Raw genomic sequence first — 13,763 nt, forward strand, 5'->3', positions numbered from 1 at the left:
TAGGTTTGGGTTTGTGACAAGATTTCTATTATAACTGTGAGGGCCTTTCTCAAGGTATAGGAGGCATTTCCACACCACTGTTTCAAACAGTACTCAAATGTACTTTTATTTACTTCACTATCTGTTTGTTCATCTGAGCATGGAGTATTTTTATCTGGATCAGGTTCACCTGATAATTCCAAAGTGATTTTTCCACCCCTACATGCTCCAAATCCCTTGCGTTAGGAGTTTTATTTTTCTGTCACCGGTTTGATGGCTCATTTTTCTCAGAACTTTGTTTCTCAGAGCATGAATGACTCATACCTGTGCTAAGTCAGCAGGGTGGCCAGGAGAGAGGGAAATGGAGTCAAACCTGGAGTTTATCCATGTTAGGGATGATGGTTCAGAGAGAAATGCTGTCGGACAAAAGATGAATTGGTGGCCAAGGCATAAAAACCACAGGGTTCAGACAATTAGAACAAGGCATGATGAGAGCTGGCCTGGAGGTGAGCCAGGCACAATGAAGCTCCAATGCCCATTCTCTCTCATAGCACCTGTTCTTCGTTTTCATTGTATTTACTACAATATATCACTGAGTTTGTGGAAATTTGCTATAGCAAATTTAGGAAACTAATACAGTGAGTGATCTGGTAAATGTGTCATTTCTATATACTGCAGGAATAAATTTACTTTTTAGTGGAAATTGTCATACATGTTGGTGGGTGTTTAATTTGGAACAAGTTCCTTAGGAAATTAGTTTGACTTTCTTTAGTAAAACAGAAGCTAAGCATATCTCACGACCACATAAACAAACCCTGTTGTAAGTGTATACCAGGACATGTGTATAAGAATGTGTCAAAAAAAAAAAAACAAACACCCACAGAATTCAAGTGAGTACATTTGAAGACCAATTGACTTTATTAGATGACATAGGAATTGGGCAGCAAGTAGAAAGGCACTATGAAGAGTTGAACAAAATGGAAAGGTTTTATAGACAGAAAGAGGGTGGGGCAATGGAGCTTTTGCAAAATAAAAGAAAGGGTTGTTTCAGGCCAGGTCATCTTTTATTTGAGGGGAAAGGGAGTGGCAGGGGTCTCATGAAAATTATCTTACTAGTGCTAATCAGGATACTTTTGATTAACTGCTTGAAGTTCACATTCCTAGAAGAGGAGCTGGCAATTAGGTCTTGGTTTGCTGTCATGGGGGCAAATGACTCCATTTTGGGCTTATTACTTCTTTTTTTAACAATTCCCCCCTTTTGATCAAACAGCCTGAGAGATGTGACAAAAAATTAAGGCATTAGTGCCACTCTCAGCTACCACTCTCTAGTTCTTACAGCTTTTGCTGATGCTTTGTGTGGTATTCCTAGGTCATGACATGGTGCTGAATCTTGGAACTCTCACAGGCTGTGACCCCAGGCCCACAGCTTTCAAGACTGTCACTTTCTCTTCCCTCTCAGGTACTCCAGTCCTAGGGAGATCATTTGCTGAGTAGTTAGCAGCTGTGAACACGCATTTACACTTCCCCAGGAGTGCTGAACCAGGTACAGCAGGTAGTGTTGGCCACAGCAGACACCTCCTTGCTCAGCAAAAATATAATAGAAGGTTATTCTATTATCAAGAACAACTTTGGCTAGAGAATGTAAAGATTGGGATGGAGGGTGAGGGTTAGCTATTGCTTTCACAGCAGATTTCTGCCTCATTTATATTTATTCCTAAACCAGGGAAGTAGGGACCTGCCAAAGGTCCTTTTAAAATTTAAAGTGAAGCCTCCTGTAAGTACTTTCTAACTCAACAATGTAGATTCAGAGAAGTTGACCAATGAGGAATCCCAGTTCAATTGTGAAGTTAGGGTTACAGTTAGATAATCTAAGAGGCATTGCCTGGCTGTGTGCTATGGCACAACTGTGAGTAGATTCATTTTTCAGGAATTTCTGCATATACCTGTTCAAACCAGGGGTCAGTTAGATTTTTAATGCATATGGGAAGAGAATCTCCTAGCCTGAAACAAAGAGTCATCCTACATGCCTTGTAAAAATGGGTGCTGCTGTTGAGGACTCTTAATAGGTGGAGGAAAATCTTAGCTAGTTAATTTTGTATAAATTGGAATCTTTGATAACAATCCAGCAATCTGAAAGGTCATCCTCTTAGTAATGGCCTGCGAGATGCATGGTGGTGTTAGCTTTCCAGGCCAATGCTGGAGTAAAGGAAAGTAAAAGAAGGCAAAAATGTTCCAAATTTATTGAAGTGGGAAGTCTTAACCCTTTGTCTTGAACAGAAGCACTCTAATTGATGTCAGCTCCTTCTTTTCCTCATCAGTTTGATTCGGAAGTCTCCAGCGTCTATACAGGACCAGATGTCAGGTAGAGCCTGATGCACATCCACAGCTCAGTTTTGTAGCAGGAGCACTTGGAAAGGTCCTTTCTAATGGGGCTCATGGGCTGTCTTCCTCTCATGATGCTTCTGGAATACCAGCACCAGGCTTTAGACTGTAATGAACAGGAATCTTTGAATTGGGATCTGGTAAGGCTTCTTTAACCTGTTGACAATAGACTTGTATTATAAGACATCAAAGACTTACAGTAGCTGGTCATACTAGCACGGGCAACAAGGGATCAGCAGATGGTTGTAATCCAAAGCCCTGACTGTTCATTTCATTTACAGACATTGTTTACCCATCTTAATACTCAACTTCTGGAGCACACTGTTACCATGTTATAAGAACACCAGGATGGCAAAAGTCTGGCAATGAGGGATCATTTTTGGCAGGTCAACTTTGAACCACTAGAGCCACATTTCTGGCCCTACAGAGATTTGCAAGACAAAGATAGTTGTTGCCAGTTCCCCAGGAACTGGATTGCAGTCTGAATAATATCAAAGCAATGACCCACCCATCCACTTATTGTTGGAATGGTTCTTTCCTAGTTTTAGCATAGGGTGGAAGGTGTTAAAAAAAATTCCTACCAGGCTCTGAATATCAGCTTCCAATTTGGCCAAATTTGTGATCAAAGGTTATTAATTCCTTTCAAATATCTTGTCAGGTTTTAGTCAGGACAAACAGTAGATATTTCTGTTTCCTGTTGGCTGTTTAAGAGAATAGCATAGCAGTTTTCTAGAAAAGCTCTCAAGAGTCCCATCAATTTTAGGAGGGGCTCCTATGTGGCCCTCCTTTGAAGGTAGGTATAAAGGCATTGGAGAATTTGCAAAGGATCTTGAGGAAAATTTCTTCTCCAGTGTTCCAGTTGATTACAATTAAGACATCAATTTCTGGGCCAGTGTTTTGATACTGAGGAGAGTATAATGTGGAGGCCTAAGGTGTTGTTTTAGATACCTTTCGTAGCTTTAATTTTTTATTATTAGCATTTTGCAATGAATCTTTCAATGAAGGCACTTTGGAGTATAAAGGCTTTTGTAAGTTTCTGCATATCAATTAAAGTAGCCATTCCATTTCTTTATGTTTAACTGGCATCCTTTGCTCTCAAGTGCATTTCTTAAGTGAACATTTTTGTCTAATTGGGCCATTCCCTATAATGACCATTGTTAATACTTTGCCATTTTGCTAAATATCTGCAGTTTTGGGGACTATAGTTGTCAAATTTTTGGATATAAAGGATCCCATTCCCCTTAACCTTTATCTTTAGAAAAAAAGACAACCAAATTTGTGCACCTAAATATATCAGCAGTAACCAAGAGATATTACTGCATCCTGGCCAAGAAAAGGCCCTGTGGACACCACAGACAATTCCCACGGAACCATGGATTAGGGAAAGAACTGAACCAGCAAATCATAGGAATGGGACTGTGGACTGATTCCAAACAAATGGAGAATTGCAGCTGCTACCACACCAACAGTTACCAACATGGAATCTGGGAGCAGAATCAAGGGCCAGAGTTTTCCACTACTAGTATATTGCCATTAACCAAGCGATGTTACTGAGTCCTGGCAATTGTGGCCTGAAAGGCTAGGGGCTTGGTTCTGGGGAGAACCCCCCAGCCAGCTCAAGCAGACCTACCCAGTAAGGGAAAGCCAATTAAATCGGAAGCTTAAATACAAAGAGAGTGGAGCTCAAAACTGAGAGGAACTTACAGACAGCCCCGGAAATGGTGGGAAAGACAGTGAACTCAAAAGGCTTCCTGGGTACCACACTTATGTTTCTCTTCCCTGATGCCACTGGAAATCTCCTTTGATTGCATCACTGCCCCCAAATCTGTCATAAAACAAAATTTAACCAAGTAAATTTAAAGATCTAATTGGCTTTATTAAGTGATTCATGAATCTGGCAGCACCCCATCTAGCAACTAGAAGGGTATTCCAAGGAATGGTACAAAATGGAAGGTTTTTATAAGAAGAAAGAGGGTGGGGCATGGGAATTATTTGAAAAACCAAAGAAAGGTTGGTTTTGGGCCAGGTCATATTTTTTAAGGGGAGGAGGGTAGTAAAGAGAATGGTAGGGTATTATTATGCAAATTACCTTACTGGTGCTAATTGGGAAATTTCAGATTAATTGTTTAAAGTTCACATTCCTGGGAGAAGTTGCAATTAAGTTTTGGTTTGCTAACATGGGGGTAAATGACTCCATTTTTATAGCCCCCATTTATTGGCCTGTTATTCCTTTTTAAACAAATGTTAACAATAGTATGCTATATAATAAAAGGCTAATATGCAAATTGACTCAACGGTGGAATGACCAGTTGTTATGACACACACTGACCACCAGGGGGCAGATGCTTCACGCAGGAGCTGCCCCCTGGTGGTCAGTGTGCTCCCACAGGGGGAGCACCGCTCAGCCAGAAGCTGGGCTCACGGCTGGTGAGTGCAGCAGTTGTGGCGGGAGCCTCTCCAGCCTCTGTGGCAGCACTAAGGAGCAGTGAGCCCAGCTGTAAGGCGCAGTGAGCAGGTGGGTGGTAAGGAGTGTGGGGTCCTGGACTGCAAGGAGGATGTCCAACTACTGGCTTAGGCCTGCTCCTGGGGGGCCTAAGCCATCAGTTGGACATCCCCTGAAGGCTCCTGGACTGTGAGAGGGCACAGGCTGGGCTGAGGGCCCCCCTGCCCCGAGTGAATCAATTTTGTGCATTAGGCCTCTAGTTCTTCATAACATCCCTAACTTAGGAAAAATTAAATTGCTCGGCAAGAATAAGTGAATTCTCAAAATCATGCTGAGTGAAAGAAGCCAGTCAAAAAAGTATACATACTCTATGATTTTCATTTATGGAAATTTATTATCCATAAGTTAATCTATGTAATCCATAATTTATAATGACAAAAAGCAATTGATAGCTGTCTGAGGGCCAAGGATGGAGAGAGGGATGGACTTCAGCGGGAGTGCTGAATCTTTTGGGAGTGAAGAAAATGTTCTGAATCTTGGTTTTGGCAGCAGTTTCATGGGTATACAAGCAGTATGAATTAAAAACTTGAATGTTAAGACCTAAAAGCATAAAACTCCTAGAAGAAATCACAGGTGGTGAGTTTCTTGATGTATGTCTTAGTAATAATTTTTTGGAATTGACACCAATAGCAAAGGCAACAAAAACAAACAAGCAAACAAACAAACAAATAAATAAATAAGTGGGACAACATCAAATAAAGAAACTGCAAAACAAAGGAAACCATTGATAAAATGAAAAAGTAATTGAATGAACACATTTTCAAATAATATATTTGATTAGGTACTAACATCAAAAATATATGAAGAACTCATACAACTCAATAGTAAAAAAAATCTGATTAAAAATGGGCAGACAGCCAAAACCGGTTTGGCTCAGTGGATAGAGCCTCGGCCTGCGGACTGAAAGGTCCCAGGTTCGATTCGGGTCAAGGGCATGTACCTTGGTTGCGGGCACATCCCCAGTAGGGGGTTGGCAGAAGGCAGCTGATCGATGTTTCTCTCTCATCGATGTTTCTAACTCTCTATCTCTCTCCCTTCCTCTCTGTAAAAAATCAATAAAATATATTTATAAAAAAAAAAATGGGCAGACAATCTAAATAAATTTTTCCAAAAAAGGCATAAAGACAGCTAATAAGTATATAAAAAGATGTTCAATATCATTAATCATTAGAGAAATGTCAATCAAAACCTCACACCAGAAGTTGATGCTGCACAGACATGCTCCCAGGAACAAACTGATATTACAACTAAAATACAGGAAAATCTTCCTGAATAACCAACAGAAAACTCACAGGAGAGAACCCTGACACCTGAGGACTGAAAGTGGAGACTGCATAGAGATTGGTAGGAGGGGTGGAGGCGTGAAAGGGTGGTGGGGCACCCACAGATAGCAACTGAAGTCTTGGAGAGATACTCAGATACTCTTGGATCTAATCCCTAAGATGGGCTCCCCAGCAGAGAGCACCAAAACTGAGGAGGATACCCACATAACATCTGGCTGTGAAAAGCAGTGGGGTGCTGTCTGCCAGAGAGTAACAGCTAAAAATTCAGGCACCCTTTTAAAGGGCAATGCACAAAATTGCCCATGGAGCCATCCACCTTGTGCTCTGGCAGAAGAAGGGGGAAGTGGACTGGAGCTGTGAGAGCAGAAGCCAGGACTGGGGACTTGTGGCATAGAGCTCAGAAGGCAGACATCCCAAGTTTCCTGGGCTTAGTCATTCCCTCACACAGCGGAAGACATCTTTCACACATAGACATTTGTCTTGACTGGGGGGAAGACAATTGACACATCCTATTAGAAAACACCTTGTCCTGAGGCCACTTAAAAGAATAAAAATAACAATTAGCCTCCAGGCAGAAGCAACTGCCCTAGCCTGTTGAAAAAAAACTCTCACCACACCTGAGGACAATTGCCCTAGGGCAAGTCAAGTGGAATCCTGTCAGTCTGTAGGAAGAGAAGATCTCTGGAGGCTTTGAGTCTTTGCCTGACCTAATTAGTCAGAAACAGCCTTTAACACTGTCCTGCACTAGAGATTGAGAGGTGTAGAGAATACCTAATACATAGTCACAAAACCAAATAGAAAGCCAAAGTGAGAAAACAAACAATCCCCAAATGAAAGACCTAGAGAATTTTCCAGAAGAAGAGGTAAATGAAGCAGAGATAAGAAATTTATGTGAAACAGAGTTCAGAGTAATGATGGTAAAGATGCTCAATAGCGTGAAAATAAATACAGTAACTATGAGATAAAGAATGACGTAACACAAATAAAGAACACATTGGAAGGAATACATAGCAGATTCGGGGAAACCGAGGATCAAATAAGTGAATTAGAAGACAGAGTTGAAAATATCACTCAATCAAAGAACCAAAAGAAAAAATAATTAAAAAACAGGAGGACAGCTTAAGGAAGCTGTGAGACAATGTGAAACATAACAATAGTAGAATAGCAGGTGTGCCAGAAGAGGCAGTAAGGGTGAAAGGCATAGAGAAGGTGTTTGAAGAAATAATGGCAGAAAACTTCCCCAACCTGGTAAAGGAATAAAATCACACAAGTTCAGGAGGCACAGAGAACCCCAAACAAGAAGAACCCAAATAGGCCCATGCTCAGACACATCATAATTAAAATGCCAAAAATTAAAGACAAAGAGAGAATCTTAAAGGCAGCAAGAGAAAAGAAAATTGTTACCTACAAAGAAGTTCCCATAAGGCTGACACCTGATTTCTCACCAGAAGCTCTACAGGCCAGAAGGGAATGGCATAAAGTACTCAAGGTAATGGAAAGCAAGAATCTGAGACCAAGATTACTATATCCAGTAAGGCTATCATTCAAATAGATGGTCAAATAAAGAGCTCCCCACACACAAAAAAAGGCTAAAGGAGTATATCACCACCAAGTCAGCATTACAAGAAATGTAAGTCAGCATTAAAGAGATTGCCATAATGAGAAGAAGAAACAGAGAGAGAAACCTAGCCATACAGAATTAAAATGGCTATAAATAAGTACCTATCAATAATAACCCTAAATGTAAATGGACTAAATGCTCCAATCAAAAGGCATAGGGTAGCTGAATGGTTACAAAAACAAGACCCAACTATATGCTGTCTACAAGAGACCCACCTCAAAACAAAAGACACACATATGATAAAAGTGAAGGGATGAAAAAATTTTTTCCATGCAAATGGAAAAGAAAAAAAAAAAAGCTGGAGTAGCAATACTCATATTTGACAAAAAGACTTTAAAATGAAGGCCATCACAAGAGACAACAAAGGTCACTACAAAATACTAAAGGGGTCAATCCAACAAGAGGATATACCCCTGGTAAACATATATGCACTCAATATAGGAGCACCTAAATATATATAAAAACTTCTAGAGGACTTTAATGGAGAGATTGACAACAATATAGTCATAACAGGGGACTTTAACACCCCTCTGACTTCACTGGATAGATCTTCCAGACAAAAACTTAACAAAGACATAGAGACTCTAAAGGACACACTGGATCAGATGGATTTAATTGACATTCATAGAACATTTCATCTCAATGCAGCAGAATATACATTCTTCTCAAGTGCACATGGACCATTCACAAAGATAGACCACAGGTTAGGACACAAAACAAGTCTCTACAAGTTCAAGAAGATTGAAATCATATCAAGCATCTTCTCATATTACAGTGGAGTAAAATTAGAAATCAACTACAGTAAAAACACCCAAAAACATTCAAATAATGGAGGCTAAATAGCATGTTATTAAACAATGAATGGGTTACCAATGAGATCGAGAAAGAAATAATAAAAACTTCCTGGAAACAAATGAGAATGAACACACAACAACCCCAAATCTCTGGGACACAGCAAAAGCAGTCCTGAGAGGGAAGTTCATAGTACTACAGGCATACCTCAAAAAACAAGAAAAATCAGCAATAAACTGTTTAACCCTACAACTTAAAGAACTAGAAAGATAACAACAAGAAGAGCCCAGAGTAAGTAGAAGGAAGGAAATAATAAAGATTAGAGCAGAAATAAATAACATAGAGACTAAAAAAACAAACAAAACAAAAAATCAATGAAACCAAGAGTTGGTTATTTGAAAGGATAAACAAAATTGATAAACCATTAGCCAGATTAATCAAGAAACAAAGAGAGAGGACCCAAATAAAGAAATCAGAAACAAAAGTGAAGAAGTAACCACTGACACCACAGAAATACAAAGGATTGTAAGAATATACTATGAACAACTATATGCCAACAGCTGGACAATGTGGATGAAATAGACAAATTCTTAGAAAAATACAATCTCCCAAGACTGAATCAGGAAGAATCAAAAAACATGAATAAGCCAATAACAACTGATGAAATAGAAGCAATAATAAAAAAAAACTCTCACCAAACAAAAGCCCAGGTCTGGATGGCTTCACAGGGGAGTTTTACCAAACATTCAAAGAAGAACTAACACCTGTACTCCTCAAACTATTTAAAAAATCCAAGAGGAAAGAACACTTCCAAACTCTTTTTATGAGGCCAGCATTATCCTAATTCTAAAACCAGATAAAGATACTGCAAAGAAAGAGAATTACAGGCAAATATTCATGATGAACATAGATGCTAAAATCCTCAACAAAATCTTAGCAAATCGCATCCAGCAGTATATTTAAAAGATCATACACCATGATCAAGTGGGATTTATTCCAGGGATGCAAGGCTGGTACAATATTGGCAAATCAATAAATGTGATACATTGCATAAAAAAACTGAAAGACAAAAATCACATGATCATATCAATAGACACAGAAAAAGCATTCAACAAAATCCAACACCCATTTTTGATAAAAACCCTCAGCAAAGTGGGAATAGAGAGAGCATATCTCAACATGATAAAGGCCAAATATGACAAACCTACAGCCAACATCATACTTAATGGGCAAAAACTAAAACCATTTTCCCTAAGAACAGAAACAAGACAGGGATGCCAAGTTTTACCACTCCTGTTCGACATAGTACTGGAAGTATTAGCCATTGCAATTAGACAAGAAGAAGAAATAAAAGGCATCCAAATTGGAAAAGAAGAAGTAAAACTGTCCTTATTTGCAGATGACATAATATTGTACATAGAAAACCCCAAAGACTCCATCCAAAAACTATTAGACTTGATAAATGAATTTGGCAATGTAGCAGGATACAAAATTAACACCTGGAAATCTATGGCCTTCTTATACACCAATAATGAACTCACAGAAAGAGAAACTAAAAAAAAAACCAATCCCATTTACCATTGCACCAAAAAAATTGAGATACCTAGGAATAAACTTAACTAAGGAGGTAAAAGACCTGTACTCAGAAAGCTATAGGACATTGAAAAAAGAGATATGTTGCCGAAACCGGTTTGGCTCAGTGGATAGAGCGACGGCCTGCGGACTGAGGGGTCCCAGGTTTGATTCCGGTCAAGGGCATGTACCTGGGTTGTGGGCACATCCCCAGTGGGAGATGTGCAGGAGGCAGCTGACCGATGTTTCTCTCTCATCGATGTTTCTAACTCTATCTCTCTCCCTTCCTCTCTGTAAAAAATCAATAAAATATATTTAAAAAAAAAAAAAAAAGAAAAAAGAGATATGTTGATGATAGACATTCTGACAGGTGTGAGATGGTATCTCATTGTCATTTTGATTTGCATCTCTCAGAAGATTAGTGATTTTGAGCATGTTTTCATATGTCTCTTGGCTTTCTTTTCTTTTTTTTTTTTTTTTTTTTTTGGCTTTCTGAATGTCATCTTTTGAAAAGTGTCTATGTAGGTCCTTTGCCAATTTTTTGATTGGATTGTTTATCTTCCTTTTGTTAAGTTGTATGAGTTCCCTATAAATGTTGGAGATTAAACCCTTACCGGTGATAACATTGGCAAATATGTTCTCCCATGCAGTGGGTTTTCTTGTTGTTTTGTTGATGGTTTGTTTTGCTGTGCAGAAGCTTTTTATTTTGATGTAGTTCCATTTGTTTATTTTCTCTTTAGTTTCCGATGCCCTAGGAGCTGTATCTGTGAAGAAATTGCTTTGACATATGTCTGAGATTTTGTTGCCTTTGGATTCCTCTAGTATTTTTATGGTTTCCTATCTTACATTTAAGTCCTTTATCTATTTTGAGTTTATTTTTGTGTATGGTGTAAGTTGGTGATCTAGTTTCATTTTTTTGCATGTATCTGTCCAATTTTCCCAACACCATTTATTGAAGAGACTATCTTGACTCCATTGTATGTTCTTGCCTCCTTTGTCAACTATTAATTGAGTATGTTGGTTTGGGTTGATTTCTGGGCTCTATATTCTATTCCATTGATCTATATGTTTGTTCTTGTGCCAGTATCAAGCAGTTTTGAGAACAGTGGCTTTGTAATAGAGCTTGATATCTTCAACTGAGATCCCACCTACTTTGTTCTTCTTTCTCAGGATCGCTGCAGCTATTCAGGGTCTTTTTTTTTTTTATTCCAGATGAATTTTTGGAGAGTTCATTCTAGGTCTGTGAAATATGCTGTTGGTATTTTAATAGGGAGTGCATTGAATTTCTAGATTGCTTTGGGTAGTATGGACATTTTAATGATGTTGATTCTACCAATCCAAGAACATGGTATGTTCTTCCATCTGTTTATGTCTGGAGAGGATGTGGAGAAAAAGGAACACTCATGCACTGCTGGTGGGAATGGAGACTGGTGCAGCCACTATGGAAGACAGTATGGAGTTTCCTCAAAAAGTTAAAAATGGAAACCAGAAACACCAATCAGAAAGGATATATGCATCCCATCTGTTCATAGCAGCACAATTTACCATAGCTAAGATTTGGAAACAGCCTAAGTGCTCATCAGCAGATGAATGGATTAGAAAACTGTGGTACATCTACACAATGGAATACTATGCTGCTGTAAAAAAGAAGGAATTCCTTATAATAGAATCAGGGGCATAGAAAGGGAATGGATTGATTATTCTCGAGGGGGAAAGGGGTGTGGGGGGTGCTGGAAGAGACTGGACAAAAATCATACACCTATGGATGAGGACAGTGGAGGGGGAGTAAGGGCAGAGGGTGGGGTGGGAACCGGGTGGAGGGGAGCTATGGGGGGAAAAAGAGGAACAACTGTAATAATCTGAACAATAAAGATGTAATTTAAAAAAAAAAAAGAAGGAATTCTTACCATTTGCAACAGCATGAATGGAACTGGAGAGCATTATGCTAAGTGAAATAAGCCAGTCAATGAAAGAAAAATACCACATGAACTCACTCATTCGTGGATAATCAAGACCATTATAAACTGATGAACACAAATAGATACAGCGGCAGAGCAGCATTGAACAGACTGTCAAACTACAGTGGGAAGGCCGGGGAGGGTTGGGAGTTGGGTAAGAGATCAACCGAAGGAATTGTATGCATGCATATAAGCATAACCAATGGACACAAGACACTGGTGGGTAGGGGATGCCGGGGGAAGGTCAAGGGGGAAAAAAAGGAGACATATGTAATACTCTTTTTAATACTCTAAGCCAGGGGTGGGCAAACTTTTTGACTCGAGGGCCACAATGGGTTCTTAAACTGGACCGGAGGGCTGGAACAAAAGCATGGATGGAGTGTTTGTGTGAACTAATATAAATTCAAAGTAAACATCATTACATAAAAGGGTACGGTCTTTTTTCTTTTTTTAGTTTTATTCATTTCAAACCCTCGGCTGCTCTAAGCAATAAAACAAAATTTAAAATAAAATAAAATAAAATGTTATTTACCTTAAAAAAAAGAAAGAAAAAGAAAAAAGAGATAGAGGAAGACATAAACCAATGGAAGAATATACTGTGTTCATGGATTGGTAGAATCAACATCATTAAAATGTCCATACTACCCAAAGCAATCTCTAGATTCAATGCAATTTCCATTTAAATACCAACAGCATATTTCACAAACCTAAAACATACTCTCCATAAATATTTAATGTTTATTGCATGTAATGCTATATTTAAAATGGTTTTTCTTGAAATTTAAAAAAAAGCAAAAACCTCACAATAGTTAGAAAGGCTATTACAAAAAAGACAAGAAATAATAAGTCTCAGTGAGAAAGTGGAGAAAAGGGAACCCTTATGCACTATTGGTGGAAATGCAGTTTGGTGCAGCCAATATGGAAAATAGTATGGGGGTTCCTAAAAAAATTAACATAGAACCATCACATGATCCAGCAATTCAACTTCTGAATATCTACACAAAGAAGACTAAAATACTAATTTGAAAACATATATGCACCCTCATGTTTACTGCAGTGTTATTTACAATTGCTAAGACAAGGAAATAACTTAAGTGTCCATCGATGATAAAACCAACTTTTAAATGAAGATAGAATTAAGGGAGGAGGTTCCTGTATGAGTAAGGGCAAGTCTCAGAGAGAGGGAAGCTGTGGGTTATCAGTCAACATTCACAGCACCCGGGGAAGAGGTGCACTGGCCAGGTAAAGGGCTCCTGGGTGGGACACCAGCAACAACCATTACACCACCTTTCCTCCGTTCCATGTATTTAAGTTTGGATTGATTCCATTCCCCTAGGATTTGGGGGAGGGAGCAAGAGAGAATAAGTTCCAAAATCCCTAGTCATGGTCATAGCTTCTGGGATAAACTTTGACCTAAACAAGCCCAATCAGCATCCTCTTAAGGATATTCTGCTGGATCCAACAGAGAAGATACTCTGGACAACATAAGCTGGAGCTGCTTGTGGCCACCTTTCCTGGCTGTATTAAAGGAACCTGCCTATAATAGGAGAGGATATCAGCAGGCAAAAAATCTGAGCCAAAATAAAGTTGAAGAGAGAAAGAGAGTGGCCTGAAAGTACTGATTGTGCCTTTAGTCTCAGCTGGGCCAAGGCTTTTCCATTCTGTAATGCAGT

The 13,763-nt window shown here is 39.1% G+C and overlaps 1 protein-coding gene across 1 annotated transcript in view; it reads right to left on the minus strand.

Annotated features, from left to right (window-relative positions):
* Positions 1-875: 875 nt before the first annotated feature.
* The window catches only part of CD86 (CD86 molecule), a 90,403-nt gene continuing 77,515 nt past the window's right edge, over positions 876-13,763 (minus strand). The window contains exon 8 of the mRNA XM_081087662.1: positions 876-2,517. Within this exon, the coding sequence (XP_080943788.1) occupies positions 2,513-2,517 (5 nt within the window). The 3' untranslated portion in view covers positions 876-2,512. The remainder of the gene's footprint in view (positions 2,518-13,763) is intronic.

The sequence above is a fragment of the Myotis nattereri genome, assembly GCF_964212035.1.
Source record: "Myotis nattereri genome assembly, chromosome: 3".
NCBI lineage: Eukaryota > Metazoa > Chordata > Mammalia > Chiroptera > Vespertilionidae > Myotis > Myotis nattereri.